Genomic DNA, 20,671 nt, shown 5'->3' with positions numbered 1-20,671 from the left:
TTTAAATTCTAGTAATACCTTGAGTAGAATAAAAGAATCATTTGGCATAAATAGAAAGTAATCATGAAGACAAATGCAATTTAAACAAAACACTGCTATGAAATTCTACTGTTGCCTATCCAAGACTCTCAGCCTGAAGCTTTCTTTCTCTTCGATAAAAAGAACAATTATGAATGAAGCATTAGAGTGAAAGACATGCTACCATCAAATTGCAACTCTTGGGATTTACAGAGAATTAAAAAGGGAAACCCCTTTTCATTGTGATTCAATACCGTTTAGCACTGTGTGCATGTAACATAAATTTATTATTTATCCTACCCGTTGTCCATATTCCACACCTCTGAAAGCCTAGCCTTAATAAAGATTACAATTGAATTTCTCAAACTAAGATCACAGTTAATGTCAATACTGTAACATTTATCATTTTCTTTTAAAACCAAACAGAAACATAAAAATTAATGAATAAATAAAGCTTTAACATCATTAGTGTGAAATTGCAGAGAAATGAGGTAAGAACAAAAATTTTTATTAGTTTATATTTTCTTTTTAAAATAGCAACACATGATATATCCACAATACAAATTTACCTGTTTTTTTAGAACTATAAAATATTCTGAATGATAAATATGATCATTTGTAGGATCTTCTACCCAAATCCACCAGGGTTCTCCTACTGTCCCATGGACCTAGAAGAAAAACAGTATCCTAATACTGCGTACATTATAACTCAAATAAGGGACACTGATTTGCATATCTAGCAGTCATTCCCCCCCACTCTTCAACAGCTTTATTGATATATAATTTATATAACATAAAGTTTATCCACTTTAAGTATATAGTTCAGTGGTTTTTAATATATTTACAGAGTTGTGCAACCATCACCATAATCTAATTTTAGAACAAATTTATCACCTCCAAAAGAAAACTTTTCCTGTTAGCAGTCATTTCACAGCACTCCCCCAACCCTTCCCCCACAACTCCAACACCACAAATCTATTTTCTCTACAGAAATGCCCTTTCTGGACATTTCATATAAATGGAATCATAAAATGTGTGATCTTTTGTGCCTGGCTTCTTTCCATAATGTTTTCAAGGTTCATCCATGTTGTAGCATGCATTAGTAGTTTAGTATCTTCCTATTGTTGAATAATATTCCACTGGATAGATATACCATATTTCTTTATCCATTCCTTCCTTTTTTCCCCCTTCAAGTTCTAGTCTTGTTCAGTATTCACCTCTGCCCCATGTAACTAAGGAGAAGGTGATCTCATCCCAAGAGATAATTTTGATTAGCATAAGCCAATCAGCTCATGGCATTCTCCTGACAACAGCTTGTAGTTATGGATAGACATATGACCAATACTGGCCCAAGAAGACTGAAGAAAAGGTCTTACAGTCCACGCTCTGAGCTGAGGAAGTGGTGGTATATTTCCCCCTCTTCGTTAAATGTGAACAAGGAAGCCCAAAAACTTTTGGGAAATAGCTAAAGCCAACAGTCGGCAGGGCAAAGAGATGAAAAGATCCTATGGCCTTGGGTGACATTATTAATCAGAGAACTCAACCATCCTTGAGATCTGCTTTACCTGTGGACCCAATGCTATGCAAGAAACCAAATTTCCTTGTTCTTTCAGTCATTTTGAGTCAAGTTTTCTATTCTTTTACAGCCAATAGTTGAGAGAATTAGCTACAAAATATTTAAGTACTTTATCTTACTAATGAATTAACCCAAACTGTAGGAGATTTATTATGGATACTGGTAGAAGAAAGCAGAGTGAAAAAGATGAAGCTTTTACGCATTTCAAAAAGTCTGTTAAGAGGAGAACCTCGGATGGTGGCTAGGAGAGACAGGGCAAAAAAATACCTCTGTGAAAAATATCAGATAAAAGCCAGAAAGTGACGCAGAACACCAGTTCCAGCGATGCACTAGCTGGATAAGGTCTGCTAAATCCACAGGGACCATGTACTTGGTGAAACTGGGAGTCTGCATTCTGAAATGAGTGAGTAAACATGCTTAATATCTGGCAGCCACGCTGCGATGTGGGGAAACCATGGGTTGGTGTTTGGAGGTGGACTAGTTCTGTTTTAAAAAACCCAAAAGTGGCTGCAGATACGGCAGCGAGAACCACACAGTGAAGCGCGGCAGGAACGGGCTGCGCGAAAGTCTCAGTATCTGGTGTGGAAGATAGCCTTTAGTGCACCCGCTGCTAGTTGTCTCAGAGCGAGGAAGGCAGAGGTGAGCCAAAAGGGGAAGATAACCACGCCCTTTGCAGTCATATTCCTGGCGGGCTCGAAACGCTCCTCCCCAGTGCTGGCACCACAACCCAGAGCCTCACTGAAAAACCCAGTGTGACAGTAAGTGTTTCCAGCAACAAGCGCACATGCCACAATATCGGGCATGGACAATAGCCTTTCACACACCCAAAGTTAATTGTCCCGGAGCTTGGAAGGCAGAGCTGTGCGAAAAGAGGGAAATTAACAGGCCCCATACAGCCATCCTTACAGCAGGCTGGGAACACACTTACATGGCCTGGCAGCCCAGAACTTCCCCTGAGGGACAGCGCACAGTTGTGATGTAGCACAATCTTCCCTCAGCAGAGGCCCTAGAAGGGCTGGGCTTGGAAGAGGGTCCCACTCGGATATTCCAGGGACCATACATCAATACCAAGGACTTGTGAGTCAGCTGCAGAGACAATCTGTGGCAAAACTGAAATGAAGGTTTAGACTCTTGCAACAGCCTTAAATCTCCAGGAACACCTGGGAGGTTTGATTATTAAAGCTGCCCTCCCTCCCTAACTGCTCAGATACATGCCCCACATTCACGGCGGACAGCACGAACAACACACCATAACTTGGTGCACCAACTGGACCCCACAAGAATCAGACCCCCACACACCACAAAGACAAAGTTGGGGAGAACTGACTTGAGGGGAATAGGTGACTCGTGGACGCCATCTGCTGGTTAGTCAGAGAAAGTGTATGCCACCAAGCTGTCTGACAAATCAGAGATTAGTCTTTGTATAATCCTACATATCCTAAAAGAACCCTATCAAGCAAAGCAAATGCCAAGAGGCCAAAACAACAGAAAATTTTAAAGCATATGAAAAAACCAGATGATATGGATAACCCAAACCCAAACACCCAAATCAAAAGATCAGAGGAGACACAGCACTTGGAACAATTAATCAAAGAACTATAGACAAGCAACGAGAGCATGGCACAGGATATAAAGGATGTGAAGAAGAGCTTGGCACAGGATATAAAGGACATGAAGAAGACCCTAGAAGAGCATAAAGAATAAATTGCAAGAGTAAACAAAAAATAGATGATCTTACGGAAATAAAAGAAACTGTCATAGTACAAGAATAGAGGAAGCTGAACAACGAATCAGTGACCTCAGGACCACAGAACAGAAAATGAAAGGACAAAAGAAAGAATGGGGGAAGAAAACAAAAAAATAGAAGGATCTCAGGGATATGATAGATAAAATAAAATGTCCAAATATAAGAGTCATTGGTATCCCAGAAAGGGAAGAGAAGGCTAAAGGTCTGGAAAAAGTATTCAAAGAAATTGTTGGGGAAAACTTCCCAAACCTCCTACACAATATAAATACACAAAGCATAAACGCCCAGCAAACTCCAAATAGAATAAATCCAAATAAACCCACTCCAAGACATATTCTAATCAGACTGTCAAATACTGAAGAGAAGGAGCAAGTTTTAAAAGCAGCAAGAGAAAAGCAATTCACCACATACAAAGGACACAACATAAGACTAAGTAGTGACTACTCAGTGGCCACCATGGAGGCGAGAAGGCAGTGGCATAACATATATAAAATTCTGAGTGAGAAAAATTTCCAACTAAGAATACTTTACCCAGCAAAGCTCTCCTTCAAATTTGAGGGGGAGCTTAAATTTTTCACAGACAAATGCTGAGAGATTTTGCTAATAAAAGACCTTCCCCACTTCAGATACTAAAGGGAGCCCTACCGACAGAGAAACAAAGAAAGGAGAGATGTAGAAAGGTTCAGTACTAAAGAGATTCAATATTGGTTCATTAAAGGACAATAAGAGAGAGAGGGAAAAAATGTATCTGACAAATATAAACCAAAGTATAGGATGGCTGATTCAAGAAATGCCTTCACAGTAATAACATTGAATGTAAATGGATTAAACTCACCAATTAATAGATATAGATTGGCAGAATGGATCAAAAAACATGAACCGTCAATATGTTGCATGCAAGAGACTCATTGTAGACACAGGGGCACAAAGAAATTGAAAGAGACAGGATGGAAAAATATTTCATGCAAGCTACAGCCAAAAGAAAGGAGTAGCAATATTAATCTCAGATAAAAAAGACTTTAAATGCAAGGATGTTAGGAGAGACAAAGAAGGCCACTACATACTACAAAAAGGTCAATTCAACAAGAAGAAATAATAATCATAAATGTTTATGCACCCAAACATGGTGCCACAAAATACATGAGACAAACACTGGCAAAACTAAAGAAAGCAATGGATGTTCCCACAATAATTGTGGGATACTTTAACACATCACTCTCTCCTATCGATAGATCAACCAGACAGAAGACCAATAAGGATTTTGAAAACTAAATAATCTGATAAATGAATTTGATTTAACAGACATATATAGAACATTACATCCCAAATCACCAGGATACACATTCTTCTCTAGTGACCACGGAACTTTCTCCAGAATAGACCATATGCTGGGATATAAAATAAGCATCAATAAGTTTAAAAAAAACTGAAATTATTCAAAGCACATTCTCTGACCACAATGGAATACAATCAGAAGTCAATAACCATAAGAGACTAAGAAAATTCACAAACACCTGGAGGTTAAACATACACTCCTAAAATAAATGGTTTATAATGTAGAATGTAGGGGAGCGATTTCATGAAACATACGACAACATGGATGAACCTTGAAGACATAATGCTGAGCGAAATAAGCCAGGTACAAAAAGAGAAATATTATATGCTACTACTAATGTGAACATTGAAAAATGTAAAATAAATGACTTATAATGTAGAATGTAGGGAAACTAGCAATAGAGAGCAATTAATGGAGGGGGAATGATAACCCAATAAGAACAGATACGCTATCATAGGTAAATTTAACATTCTGGGAATGCCCAGAAATGACTATGATTTGTTAATTTCAGATGGGTATGGTAGGAACAAGTTCATAGAAATGTTGCTATATTAGGTTATTTTCTTGGGGTAGAGTAGGAACATGTTGGAAGTAAAGTAGTTATTTTAGGTTAGTTGTCTTTTTCTTACTCCCTTATAATGGTTTGTAATGTTTTTTTTATTGTATATCTTTAAAAAAATTTTTTTTTATATAGTTAATTAAAAAAAAGGTAATTAAAAAAAAACAGTGAAAAAAATAGGCAGAGCCCCCTTGAGGAGCTGGTGGAGAATGCAGGGATGTTGGGCTTCCCCACCTCGATGGTTGCTGATGTGATCACAGACACAGAAGACTGGTGGTTTCATGGGCTGAGCCGTCTACCATGGGACTTGCCCTTGTGAAGACTGTTGCTGCAAAGGAGAGGCTAGGCCTGCCTATAATTGTGCCTAAGAGTCTCCTCCCGAATGCCTCTTCGTTGCTCAGATGTGGCCCTCTCTCTCTAGCTAAGCCAACTTGGCAGGTGAAATCACTGCCCTCCTCCCCCCTACGTGGGATCTGACACTCAGGGGAGCTCATCTCCCTGGCAAAGTGGAATATGACTCCTCGGGAGGAATCTAGACCCGGTATCGTGGGATGGAGAACATCTTCTTGACCAAAAGGAGGATGTGAAAGGAAATGAAATAAGATTCAGTGGCAGAGAAATTCCAAAAGGATCCGAGAGGTCACTCTGGTGGGCACTCTTACGCACAATACGACAACCCTTTTTAGGTTCTAATGAATTGGAATAGCTAGCAGTAAATACCTGAAACTATCAAACTACAACCCAGAACACATGAATTTTGTAGATGATTGTATAAAAATGTAGTATATGAGGAGTGACAATGTGATCGGGAAAGCCATATGGACCACACTCCCCTTTGTCTTTTTTATGGATGGAGGAGTAGAAAAATGGGGGGGGGGGGGGGATAAAAGAAAAAAAAAAAAGGGAAGGCACCCAGTGTTCTTTTTTACTTTAGTTGCCCTTTTTCACTTTGGTTTTTATTCTTATTGTTTTTGTGCGTATGGTAATGAAAATGTCAAAAATTAATTTTGGTGATGAATGCAAAACTATATAATGGTACTGTAAACAATGGAATGTATGCTTTGTTTTGTATGACTGCATGGGATGTGAATATATGTCAATAAAAATGAAAAAAAAGTCTGTTAAATATACTACTTGAAATATGAGTTTATGGGTGACTATTATTTTAGACTTTATGTAAACTTTTATGTTTACAGAAATACTATATTCCATCTAATCCTCACAGAAATTCCATGAGAAAGATAAATTATTATTATACTTATTTACAGAAGAGGACACTAAAAGAATTAAAAGCTAGGTGATTTATTTCTCTAAGACCAACGGTAGAACTGGGCTAGGACTATGGTTGAGTAATTTTAGAAACCTTTTCTGAACAAAGTTCATTCATGTTAAACATATACTGATATCAGATAATGCAGAGATATACAGATATATATATATATATCAATAATACAGTTAACTAGAACCTTATAATATACATAAAATAGGCATTGCTATATACAATAACTGATTTACTTGTATTCTTTCACTGGCTTCTTGAATATCAGGACTCAAATATTACTCTTTGTATCTACAATCTCTAACATAGTAACTTGTATAAGACAATCCAGAGAAGATCTTTAAATACACACACACACACACCCTCACATGAACACCTAAGGTACTGAAGGAGGAACAAAAGAATAAACAGAGAAATAGGAACAAGACAGAAACCAAGGGAGGACATTTTCAAGAACTATATACACAATATTGCTGAATGTTCAGAGAAATGGAATAAAATAATTGAGAAAAAGCCATTTATTATGGCAACTAGGCACCCTTTGGTGATCAATGAGAAAGTAGTCTCAGCAGGAAAGAAACAGTGACCAGGAAATGAAGGAAAACATAGAATATTCCTTCTCTAAGACTAATGGAAAAGAAAAGGAGAGAATGGTAGTTTGAGAAGCATCGGGATTAAGAAATGACTCTTTTAGCATGGAGAATCTTGACTTTTGACAGGATAAGATGACAGTCAGTGGAGAGCAATAATGAGTATAACAAAGAAAACAGGGAAGAAGATAGAACTCATATGGCAATGTCGCTATGGAGTTGAATCCACAAAACATTATGCAATGCTGAAATTTAGGTTTCCTAGATGTTCACTGGTTGACATATTATCAATATATTAGATGACACGTTTTTCTTGAGGATGACAGTAAATATGACTGTGATGTTTTAAATGTATCTTCTGAAAGCAATATATATTCTTTTTAGGCGATTGCAATATATGCCTTGGGAACAGATTTAAGGAGGTGTACAGGCAGTTCAGAACTTTTTGTTTAACATAGTTATAGGTATGTACCACTTCTACCTGATCATTCCATGTGAAATCAGGACAAATGCTGAGCGTCACTCGGAGGACAGTCCTTGTGATTGGCTGAATGGATGCTTCCATTGTAACAGAAGGAATCTGATGAACACATTGCTTGACCTTCAGCCCAATATTCACATGATGCAACATGTGACCTGCAAGGAATACATCACATGGTAGAAATGTGTCCAGACAGAAAAAAGCAATATAATCTGACTTTTCAACGGGATTTCAGAGAATGTGATTTCATTGCTTGTTTTATGATTTGCTATGTAGAATAGCTGACATTCTTGACCTGGCATGTCTGAATATTTTGCAATAGTTAACTTGAATTAGCAATTCAAAGCTCTGAAAACCAACATTAAGATTTCTTTAGCTCTTAATAGGTTTCTTAAAATCACTGAGACTTGATAGTGTTTAAAATTCCATAAACAAAGTCACTTTTCTTCTAGTTAATTTATAATACAATACAGACATATTTAGTATTTTGTGAAGTCATTAATTTATTCAGGCTGTATATAACCATGAACTAGAGGAAACAAATGCAACTCACCATCTACTCCCTTTTCCAGAAACTAAAGATAAAATGTAAAATATGGTAAATCTAGCAAATAATTAACCATTTAAATATATTTTCATAAATGATCATATTCTAGACTACAGATACAGATACATACAGATATGCATGGGAGTGTGTATGGGGGACCAAAAAGGGTGACTAACTACAAACATTTCCCTACTCTAGTCAAAGAAACTGAGTGAAAATAGATTTATCTCATGATCAAGATTGTCCTGTATAGCTTGGTTCCTCAAAGTAGATTTTTTTAAAAGAACACTTACGGATAAATCAAAATGTCTTATGTTTACCCATGTCTGAAACTAAAGTTGATCTTCCTTATTTTGATGAAATATGTACATGTTATCCCGATGTGAGCCCCCTCAACTTCCCTTGTTAATATCCCCAATTTCTATCTTTATTGGTATTTCCTTTCTTTCTAGGCTATCATAGGGAAAAAGTATTCTTTCTTCTCTACAAGGAGCCTCTCTTCACATCTTTGGACACTCTTCCAGGAGCAATGTTCCCCTTCATTTTCTTTCAGCTTTACTTCCTTCTTCTGTAATGTCTATCTTATTCACAATTTGAAATATTACCTAAACCTAATCAAAGGATAATATATTTGGCCAATAAATTGTTAAGATACATGGAAAGTTTATATGAATAACTTGTCAATATTATGTGAAAAAAGCAGAATATCAAATGATATGTACACAATGACACCAGCTGGGTTGAAAGATGTATATGGGTTTGAAGATAAAGCTCATTAAGAAACTCTGGAAAAGTAGAGTTTAATGTTCACTTTTTAGGGGTGTAATGCCGTATATATTTATATATATATATGTAGAGCAAAAATTTGAAATGAATTAAATATAATATTTAATAATAAAAATAATAAAAACTGAGAATAAACCTCAGTAAATAATTCTTCATCATTTATATCTAAGATTCTGTCTGTAAACTACTCAAGAGTTGGACAATCTAAATTGCATTGTAATTACTAACTCTTTAAAGTAACTTCACAAAATTGGAAAGACTTCTACTTTAATATAGATAAATAAAAAACAAATTTCATAAAAAATGGTAAAACTTAACCCTAGTGATGTGAAAATTCACAATACTTTTCTTTTACATCCAGTAAAATACAGTCAAACAATTTTGCTTCCTTCTTACCTATTTCGTCTTTCCTCATGTCTTTCAACTTATCCACACTAAGTTTTTTTTCTTCCAATCTTGTAAGAATATGTGGTGGTAAGACTGAAAATTGTCTCAAAGGGCTAGCCCAACCCCAAAGCCTCTTGTCGATGACTTTACTAAGATTCAGGAGCCTGTAGGTCATGGCAGGCCAACGTTTCCTCAGAGCAATTTCAAAAAGGGCACGGACAATCCTAGCTGCATTCTGAAGAATAAAAAGGGAGGATTGGTGGTTAGGTCCCATGTGCTTTTAAATTTGTCAATAAATTTATTATTTAGACTCAGCTTCAAAAGAAGCATTAAGTCCAGATGAATCCTTTAATTTGGGGGCAACATTTATTCTCATATGACCTTAATTATCCTTATTATTTCTACATAAGAAAACTCACATCTGAAGTATGATATTACCTGTTTAAATAACAGAAGGTAGCCTTATTACCAAGTTTTTAGAACTTACTCCCTCTCAAAAGGGATGACGTAGGAAGAGACAGGATACATGAAAGTATTGAGGAGGATACATGCAAGTATTGAGGAGGCTACTGAGGTCATCATGAACTAAGAGACAGCAGAAGATGTCCCTGAGTCTATGGTGTAATGATTACATTTAAGAGGCTACTTAGAGGAGAAATAAGGAAGACGTTGTGATCTAATTAGGGAGAAAAATTAGTGATAGGATGATGACAAAAGAAATGTTGATGAGAGCAGCCACCCATCCATATTAATGGCTCCTTATAAACCAAGCAATGTGTGAACTGCTTTACATACATTAACTATCTCATTTAATCTTTACAACAACTGAATTTGATTGGTACTGATATCATGATTTTATAGATGAAGACACCAGCAGTTAGAGAGGTTAATAACTTGACCAAGATCATACATACAGCTGGTGTCAGAGTTTCCTTCATTCAAACCAGGTCTAAATGACTCCAAATTAACTCTAAAAAAGATTATAAATTCAGTAGTCTGAGGATACCTTCATTAATAGACAGAGAAAGTAACAACTAGTGAAGCCTTTCCCCCCACACCTTTATAGGTAGTTTCCCATTTGTTTTGCCTCATTCTCTCTATCATTAACCATGTAGGTTGGTTTATTGAAGATCTGTTTAAAAATTATTATTTTTGAGACACTTTCCAATATCTAATGACATCTGAATTCGAAAAGTTAAATCTGGTCAAAATTGTAAAAAGATGAAAAAGAGTAAAGATTTCAAATGGCAAAGAGATGATTTAGTCTAAAATTCTGAGGTCAAAAATGACCACAAGATTGAAGGGCTTTGGTTACATTTTATATAAGATGTGCATTTGTCTTTTGATAAATTTGACTATTTTGTTTCTGTGTGAGAAACTTAGCAAAAAAGGTATTTAGTAATCTGAAGGAAAATTCTGATACCATTAAAAATGACAGGATAGGTCTTATTAAAGCCTGAGGAATGAGAAATAAAATGAAAATTTCAATTATTGTACCTATCAAATAGGTCTTCTCATATCGTTCCCACTTGTTCTTGTAAAAAACTGTCAGGCTAATTTTTCTGTCTTTCAGAGCATGTTACTTTTTCAAATTTCAAAATCAACAATTGTTCCCTAAAAGCCAAAAGAAATGGAAGGAGAGATCCCACATGATAAGACACAAACATTAGGACATTTTAATCTGGAATGACATAAGCTGGCTAGAGATAATGATCAAAGTCTGTAACGTACAGTTTAGAAAAACTAAACATGGGCTTGTTTATAAAACCCTAGGAGAACTGAGCTAAGGGTTTACCTTAGAGGCTGAGAGAAGAAAGCTTAAGAAATTAGAAGTACCATCTATATGGAGCTGGGTTAGTGCTTGTGGTACTATTTAATGGCTTAAACTACATATATTATTCTATTTATATATATAGGCTAAAGAATAAGTTATGTATTCAAGGATGATAAATCTATATTAGCTATTTAAGAAAAACTAAAGATGCTTTGAGGTAATCTTCTGAAGTCAACTTCCAGGGCAGCAGTCATGAAGTAACCATAAAATTTATACTGCAAAGCAATTTCTGTATCAGTCTCTGATAGCATTTTTGTAATCTTGAATTAAGCTTAAACTCTGTCAGATTATTCTTTGAAACCCGGTAAAGCTTTGCCTTTTAGGTAAATCATTAACTATTTCAATATAAAATCATTAAAAAATATAAAATGACAATGCTACATTATTTTTCAGAAAAACAGATAAAACAAAGGAAGTTAGAAATGATGCCTATAGAAGCTAGAGAGTTTAGAGAATTTGCTCTTTTATAGCAGAAACACATATGTTCCAAGATGCAAAAAAAGTTTTCATCATATCTGTATTCACTTTCTATAATATGATATCATCACCTGTAATTTGATTAAATTACTGCATTTATTCAAATTGTTTACCAGTACATCTTGGTTCATGGGTGTTTACAGTTATTTCGAAGTACTCCTGAGTACTCATGGCTGTTAATAATTTATTTAACACAAACATACTTTTTCTATATTAAGTCTTTGAACAAAATTAAAATCATGAAGCACATAGTAGAATAGTTTCCTTATTTCAAATAAGATTAAGCTTTAATTTTTCCTTAACTTAAAGGACTCATTAATGAAAAATAATGAAAAAGGAATTCTTAATAAGCAAAGTATATTTTCTTTAAAAAGTAAACCTGAGTGATACTAGTACAATATTGTAAATTTAATGTCACTGAATTGTAGACTTAAAAATGGCTAAAATGTAAAATTTTATGTTATAGTTATGTCACCATGATAAAAATTTTTTTAACACAAGTATATCCGGAAGGGAAACCTTTCATTGGAAAGGTAAATATGACAAAAAATGACCTACTTTATGTCACACAAGGGCTTGAAAATGAAAACATAAATATTAAAACATTTTACACAATATTATTTTTTAAAAATTATAAATTTAATGAACTATAGTTGATTGAAAAATATTCTTTCAATCCTTGAATTTAAAATATCAAAAATAGGGGAGAAAGATGACTTTAAAAATCTGAGTCTAATCATATTGAATATATCATATAAAATGTATTTAATAGGACTTTTTGTGTTTTTTTAATTGCAATTTTATTGAGATATATTCACATACCATATAATCCATCCAAGGAATACAATTAATGGCTCACAGTATTACCACATAGCTGTACCTTCATCACCACAATCAATTTTAGAACATTTTCATTAGTTCAAAATAAAAAAAATTATAATAAAGAAAAAAGAACACCCAAAGCATCCCATACCCCTCACCCCCCCAACCCCAATTATTATTTCATTTATTTTTTTGGTCTTTATATTTTATTACTCATCTGCCCATACACTGGATAAAGGGAGTGTCAGTTTCAAAGTTTTCACAAATCAAACGGTCACCCAATAAAAGCTATATAGTTATACTACCATCATCAAGAATCAAGGCTACTGTATTATAGTTCAACTGTTTCAGGTATTTCCTTCTATTTATTCTAATACACTCAAAACTAAAAAGGAGTATCTATATAATGTATAAGAATAACTTCCAAAATGATCTTTCGACTATAGTTGAAATCTCTTAGTCACTGAAATTTTATTTTGTTCCGTTTCTTTTCTCACTTTTGATCAAGAGGACATTCTCAGTCCTATGATGCCAGGGCCAGACTCATCCCTGGAAGTCATGTCCCACAGTCCCAGTGAGAGTTACAACCTTGGGAAACACGTCCCACATAGTAGGGAGGGTTAATGAGTTTGTTTGCAGAGTTGGAGAGAGAGGGTATTAGCTTCTTTTTAATGATAAAAAGATTTGTTCATTTTTCTAACATTTGGGAAAAGCTACAAAGGTCCCACATTTTTTTTCTGCTTGAAATATTTTTGTATCAGTGCACTTTTAAATAAAATAAATGAACTGTATGATTTAAAGCAGAAAAAAAATCTGATAAGTAACAGTGTCCACAACAGATAACCGGGATTTAAAAAATAACAAATATTTTGAAACTCTACAATGAAATCAGTAGCAATAACAACAACAAAAAACAAACAAACAAACAAAACCGAAACAACCACCAATCCTAACCCCAAGCCCAAGCTTGATTTAATAGCACAGACTGCATAAAAGATGAGCACATTTAGGTAAGAAGGTAGTTTGGTAGCATGTCACAATTGCAATACATTTACAATAAAGCATGAGTTAATTCTTTGAGTCTCTGGGTATAGACAAGGAAGAGAAAATGGGAAGGGAGGACAATTTTTACCTGTGCCACATATGCAGAATCTGATATAAGGGAGAAACTGTCCATCTCTCCTCGGCTGATATAAGTTTGAAGTAGGATGTTTATTTTTCCATAACTGTTCTCTACACCTCCAGGAGCTGAGAGTTCACAGAAATTATTCAGTAAGGAATCTAATTCCTCTATTTCCTCTTCTCTGACCTAGAAAAAATTGTTGCTTTTATAGGAATATGTGGGCTGATTTACTAAAAATTTTCTATTGAAATTAATCCTCACCCCATGTTTTTGAAAGTTTCTCTTTGCTATAACTCAACATTTTCCTTTTGTGAAGCTAAATAATAGCTTTTCCATATGCAGCCAATAAAATAAAATATGAAACTGTCTTGAGGCTGATACAATTACATTTTATTATTCATCACCAATACTAAAGTTGCCATTGACATACAAAAATTTGATATTCTACAAAAATTAAATCTTCTGACCTTACCATCCTTCAATTGATGAGATTTCATTTTTTATTTGACCAGAGTAAAACCTCTGCCCAACTGGATTTAGGGCAAACTTAAATTATCTTCAAATGCATTCATAATAGTTACATATTTTTTACAGTGTAACACATTCATAGCTTAAAACTGTGAAGTACTATGATTCAAAGAATTAAAGTTTTCACTATTAATAAGATTATATTATAATACTAGTACAGAAATAGTCATCACTAAGTTTGAATCATACATGTCCTTTATATTTTCTTCAGTGAACCTCATACTGCAAATAAATCAAAATCTACATACTATATTCTCTGATAGTTTCATTACTGGAAAACCCATTTAAATTATATTTGATTTGGGGTACAGGGCAAAGTATGATGCCAGGTATAACACTGTATCATAAGGTAGGATAGTGGATATTGCAAATGGAAGAACATTGTTGTTCCTCCAAATGTAAAGTGTCATACAGCTTATATTGTATCAGGAATAACAATTAAATATAGCTTTTATAAATGAAAAAAATGCATGTATGTTATATACATTTGATTCAAGCTTCAAGTATTCTTACCTTGATTTGATCAAATTCTTCAGCTTTGGAGACTATAGCAAAGATATCACCTTCTGTTTTGTGAGCATCAAAGAGTTCATTAAATGTCTACCAAAGTAAATAATGTATTTGATTAAAGTATAAAATTGAATACAATATTTTAAATTAAAAACATGACTATAAAGCATACATTTTTAAAGAAAATTTGAGCCCTAGACAATGAATAGTTATAATGTCTGTGGCATACCATTTCAAATCACTGCTTAATAAATATCTTCATATTTACCAAAGACTGAAAAACATTCCTAAAACATAATTAGCTAGGGAAGATGTTTAGAAGCAAAAAGATAAACAAAATCAATTAATTAAACTACATTAGGTATCTCAAAATGTTCGTCATAACATTCTGGTCTTTGCTCATTTTCTGTATGGACCTGTGAAAATGTGTACCACTAACCAATACTAAGCTGGTCATAGATCATATAAAACTCAAAAACATATGTAGGTGGATATATAAACACATATGAAGTCATGCATATACTCAACAAATGTACATATTATAGTGGCATCCTATCTTATATAGGATTACATTCTAAGGCAACAGGCAAGGGCAAAACTGTATAGTCAAAATTACTCTTGCAAATCCCTTAGCATGCCCATGAAGTACAGCTAAGTTGAGCTTTTATTCCTCTAATTCTTGCTTAGCCAATGTTTCTCAATAATCTGCAGTTAATTCTTCAAATTTTTATTCAAGCATATCATTAGGATATCCCACTTAAAATCATTTGGGTATTCATTCCATAGGTCTCACTAACATGCTTCGACTGTTTTAGCCTTGGATGTCTGCTCCTTGGTAAGCACACCCAAGCAGTAGATTTGGTACTGCTTGGGTGTGCCTACAGATAGTTAGAGAGTCTTAATATTTCAAACCTTAATATTTCAAATCTTATTTTTTTCTTGTCTTTACTGAGTATGCACCATTGAATTCATGTAAGATAAAGGCATTTTGTTCCAAGTTAGCTGCCTTTGTTATTTTCCATTAATAATCATTTCGAAGTCTAGAAAATATTTGCATCCAATAAAAAACGTATTATTGCATTTGTTCAACTTAGTACAATACCTCAATGGTGTTGTATTTAATATAGTAGTGGCTGGCAGTTCTACCCAAATCAGTTGAGGAAAAATATCCAGTTCGCTCCTCAAAGCGAATCATCCGAGCTTTGTCTAGTTTTCGCCCAACTTCAATGACTAACTGTTCTCGATGCTTTTCTAATGTTGGGTCCATCTACAGGAAAAGATATAATACTGAAATATTACTTTCTTTAGAAAGTCACCATTTAAAAACATATAACTATTTGTAGAAATTAAAATTTTTGTTGCTGCTTTAAGACTTATTTTAATTACAATTTTTAAAGAAGTGCATTTTTACAAATTTAGGAAATAACTAAAAGTTTTATGCCATTAAATAAAGGAACCTTTAAAAGTTCAATAAAATCATCAATCTAGATATCATCTTCATATATCAACAATATTTTACAATCTAAAATTCTTACAAGACCTTGTAATCATTGAGGCATTACAAAAGGAATAAGATATAAGGAAAAATATATGTATTAATATAAGAAATAAGATGTAAGAAAGAAAAAAAATCATTATCTTCTCTCACATTAAAATAAATAGGAATTTAAAAATATCAAACTATACTCCTACTTTATCAATAATCTGGAGAAATGATACATGTACCTAGGACGCTTGCCTTTGTCAAACTGATGATATGCCAAAAAAACCACACAAAAAAACAGTTATCTTTTCAAAGGTATGGCTTTAGTGTTCTAGCAGTTTTCATAATTGCTAATGGGGAAAACCCTCTTTGCCTTTAGTAATAATAAAGGAAAAGCATGAAAAAATGAATTTCTGAATAGTTTTGAAAGTTACTACTTTTATTACAGTCTTTTTCTCAGCAGAAATTATGAAATTTAACAAGACATTAACAAACAATTGTTACGATGATGTGTGTGTGTGTGTATGTGTGTATGAATGTAAGCACACACATATACATGCATGCATGCCAAGTCCTGAGTTCCATTCTTTGGTCATAAGTAATAAAGTAAAATATGATCTTTAAAAGGGAGTAGAGTCTAACAGTACCTCAGAAATTAACAAATACTTCACCATTTGTCTTAACTCAGAATTTTATAGCAAGTTATTCATGCATAAAATATAGCTAAAGTAAATAAAAAATCAGAAAAATGAAGCAAAGGGAAATGACTGTAGGGAATTATGATGGAGTCAAGAGTCATAAAAAATACAAAAAGTCTTAAATATTTGCTTGAGCTGTTATATTGTATGCAACAGGTTCATCTCATGAAAACATTTTATTAATCATGTATTATTAAACTATTAAAATATGTTAAACTCTTTGATCTGTGTTAGTTCACAAGAGTTTTATGGCTACAAATTCATATAAGTAATAAAGTGAAAATGCATAAGTTAAAAAAAAAGTTAAGATTCTTTGAACTGTGAAGGTAGTAAAACCAAAAGGCAAAAATTTTACTTTTTTTATACTGGAAAATTATATAAAAACGACTTCTGATATTAACCCAGTACTTAAAAATCAGTTGATGTGTTTATCTTGTTCCAAGATTTGAGATGGCTTAGCCTATGAAAATACATGTTGTGTTTTGTTTTTCTTTACCTGATCAGAATATTTCCATAGTGCCATTGACTGTTTTCACAAAGTCCTTATTTGTAATAAGAATAGCTAGTGCCATATTGTTTATAATGTGTAAAGTCACAGGTTAAAATGCCCCTACATTTTATATTTGAGAACAATTTGGCTGTTATAGAAAAGAAGACATCCATTTGAAGAGTTAGCATATGTTTCAAATGAGAACAAGAAAGGTAGCTGAATCCCATCTAGAGTAAATCTAAGTATAGAAACCTAATGATTTCAGATTAACAACTTTAGAACTAGTCGCAGCGGCTGCTGCTACTTTTCTTTTTTCCCTTAAGCCTCAATTTTCCCATGGTCAAATCTACTGTATAGGAAATGAAAAAAATGAAAGAAAAAAGATTCACAATTGCATTGATAACACAGTGGAATATATATGTATACACACACACATACACACACACACACACAATTAACAATAAGCGGAGGAAAAGATAATTCTGAGATCAACTGTGGATTTTGTCTTACCAGAAATAATGTTTTCATTAGACAACAGGATTTTATCTGTAATTAGGCAGCATTTATAGTGCATAAATCAGAGTTCTAAAGAACAGACAAGATCCCACAATCTGTAAGCCATGTGGACCACACAAATATAAAGTTCTTGGGAAGAACTGCTACCCCATGCATCTGATTCTCAGTCTGCACCCACACTCTGAATTGTGGAACTGATCCTAGTCTCCTCTCTGTTAAAGATAATGACCCATTAATGTTACCTTTTAATCTAGGAATAGGATTTAGAAAGAATTTGATAAGAGGAACATATTTTATATAACATAAGCCTATTATTAAAAGGGGTCTTTTAGTTTTCTTGTGTTTGGTTTATTCCAAAAACTAAGGTTACCATAGTTTTAAAAATCACAGCAAAATACTAACATCATATGGAAATGTACCTGAATAAAAACTAATAATAATATAAAGATTTACTTAACTGTATCCCTGGTAAAAGACTTAAATAAAGCAAAAATAATTAAAAAAGGCAAATTTAATTTTCCTTAGTATTTTCCAAAAAAGTTAAAAGTTCTGTCTTTATTCTTCCAGTACATAATGCTTTTCAGATGAGGCTGGGGTAACAAATATTTATCCTCATATTATGAAAAGATTACAGACCAAAAAGGTTTAGTATTTTATAAATGAGTTTTCTACCTGATAAGCCTTGTGGCTGATGCCATACACTAATGGATTTGCTCTCATCCGTACATAAAGATAAGTATAACTTATCCACTTCACTGCTTCTTCCACGTTAGTAACTGTTCCCAAAGCAATCTGAAAATAAAAAATACAACAAAAATTAAAGAAATGCATTGAAGTTAACGTAAACATTACATCAAAGACCATTCTGTCGAAGTAAAGTTTTTAAAAGACACCATTATGCTGTATTTAAAATAGGTAAGCACAATTAGCTAAAAATTAGTCCTGGCTCATTTAGTTGGGAACAGTACATTAGAGAAACTGTCTTCTAAAACTCAACTTGCTCAATATTACAGCTGAGAATTTAACCTCATTTGATTATTTTTCCCAAATGGAATTTAATTCTACATATTATTATGTAAGGCTTTAACATAGAGTGAATATACACATTTCCTAAAATGTGAACGGACCTAATTTCCTGTAAGGCTTTCCATAAAACGAAGAGCAGCATTCATTACTTTTTTTGTTTTGTTTTCTTTGTTATGGTTTCATTTTATGTGACCGCACTACAGAAGTTTTAAATGTAAGTGCACCAGAATCAAAACAACACAACACTGCTAATTTTGTCCCTCTTTATCATGCTTTTGTGTATTGTCATCACCAAAACAAGAGAAGATAAAATGTCAGCTTTTGTCTGTAAAGATATCCCTTTCAGTACTGCTAATATAATTGTACAATATGAATTGAATGGAAAATAAAATCATTTTCGCACAAATATAAAGCAGATTTTGTTGGGACTTATACATATTAATAATAATGCACTTAAAAAATCATATGCCAAGATGGGGGTGATTTTTATTTTTACTTGGTAAACTTAAAATGACCTATGGAAAAAATAGATATTCATACATTTTTACAATAATAAACACTGCATTATTTTTGTATCATTCTGAAATATGATTGTAATACACCATTTTAAATTAGCTTTATAATAATTAGTTTAATGGAATCAAAGGTTTATAATTTAAAAACCAATGGCATACAATATCTGTTCAATTAAGAGAAAGAAATTATTAGGCAATGATCTCAACACAGAATTTCAATGAAAGGTTTTCTTAAAAATATATTTTCTTAGATGAAGGATCTTTAAGTAATCATTTTTCTTTTACTTTAAGTATCCATTTTACTTTAAAATTTACCCAAATCATGAAACTTCATAGTTGTATAATTTCACCTGAACCCATAACTGAATTTTTTTTTACCTCTTAATACTTAAAGCAAAGGAAGAGAGATGATATACCAAAATTATTAAATTATAGGAGAAAAAATGGAAAAACAAATCTTTTTTCATTGTAGTACTAAATATTAAAGAAAATGAAAACCTTCATGTTTTGCTTTAATTCCTACATTATAATTTTAATTTTATATAACTGACTGTGAAATAAATATGTGGATATTTAGCTGTCTTCAGTTAGCCGAAAAATGTTTATAGAGATTCAAAAATATATAATTCTCATTATAATATATCATACCATTTGTCATTAAAAGATAAATGACCAAAAGTGAAAATATGAGAAGGCAGATTCCATTTACCTTTGAATTTATACTAACTTATTTGCAAACAACTAAGCCATCAATAACATAGGTAAATATACATATTTCCTAAAATGTGAACAGACCTAATTTCCTGTAAGGCTTTCCATAAAATGAAGAGCAGCAATGAACTAAAATTGAACAAATGAGGGTGTTGTGCAACCATTTTTAAATTCTACTATAATTATAATGTAGAATAGTTAAACATTTTCTAGTTTTAGGTCAAGAAAACTAGTTTGATGATATTGCTACAAAGTGGATAGTCTCCCCTATTTGTGATTTTACTATTTGACAATCAAAATCATGTTAATTCTCTTTTGACCTATAGATACTTTTAAATATCACATAACTCCTAAGAGTAGAAAATTTTATGAAGGATAAAATAAACTTCCTATTACTTTCAAAGTCAGATACAATAAATTAACATCAATAAATAACTACATATTCCTACTGGTGACAAGATTCAAGGAAAAGAGTCAGTAGGTATGAAAGATGGGATAAAGTAATCAGTCTTCTAAATGATCACCAGAAAGGAATGTAAATTTATGGTACATCATATTTGAGACTAATCCTTGAATGCCACCTAGTGACAAAAATAAAAATACACTTGCAAATATCTGCTGTCACCTAGTGG

The 20,671-nt window shown here is 33.1% G+C and overlaps 1 protein-coding gene across 4 annotated transcripts in view; it reads right to left on the bottom strand.

Annotated features, from left to right (window-relative positions):
• Positions 1 to 20,671, bottom strand: part of ASCC3 (activating signal cointegrator 1 complex subunit 3) — a 415,044-nt gene that overhangs the window by 126,385 nt on the left and 267,988 nt on the right. For 2 of the 4 annotated variants that reach the window (XM_037842528.1, XM_037842527.1), the window contains exons 17-23: positions 18,460 to 18,579; positions 15,703 to 15,867; positions 14,604 to 14,690; positions 13,572 to 13,748; positions 9,316 to 9,541; positions 7,587 to 7,741; positions 588 to 686 (exon numbers count right to left, since the gene is read on the bottom strand). In XM_037842528.1, the coding sequence (XP_037698456.1) occupies positions 588 to 686; positions 7,587 to 7,741; positions 9,316 to 9,541; positions 13,572 to 13,748; positions 14,604 to 14,690; positions 15,703 to 15,867; positions 18,460 to 18,579 (1,029 nt within the window). Of the gene's footprint in view, positions 1 to 587; positions 687 to 7,586; positions 7,742 to 9,315; positions 9,542 to 10,841; positions 10,921 to 13,571; positions 13,749 to 14,603; positions 14,691 to 15,702; positions 15,868 to 18,459; positions 18,580 to 20,671 lie in introns of those variants that run through there. The other 2 variants (XR_005217810.1, XM_037842529.1) reach the window with 2 other exon arrangements.

Source organism: Choloepus didactylus, chromosome 7 (assembly GCF_015220235.1).
Source record: "Choloepus didactylus isolate mChoDid1 chromosome 7, mChoDid1.pri, whole genome shotgun sequence".
Taxonomy (NCBI): Eukaryota; Metazoa; Chordata; class Mammalia; order Pilosa; family Megalonychidae; genus Choloepus; species Choloepus didactylus.
The sequence above is the reverse complement of the archived record's forward strand: the minus strand, read 5'-3'. Positions and strand labels throughout refer to the sequence as shown.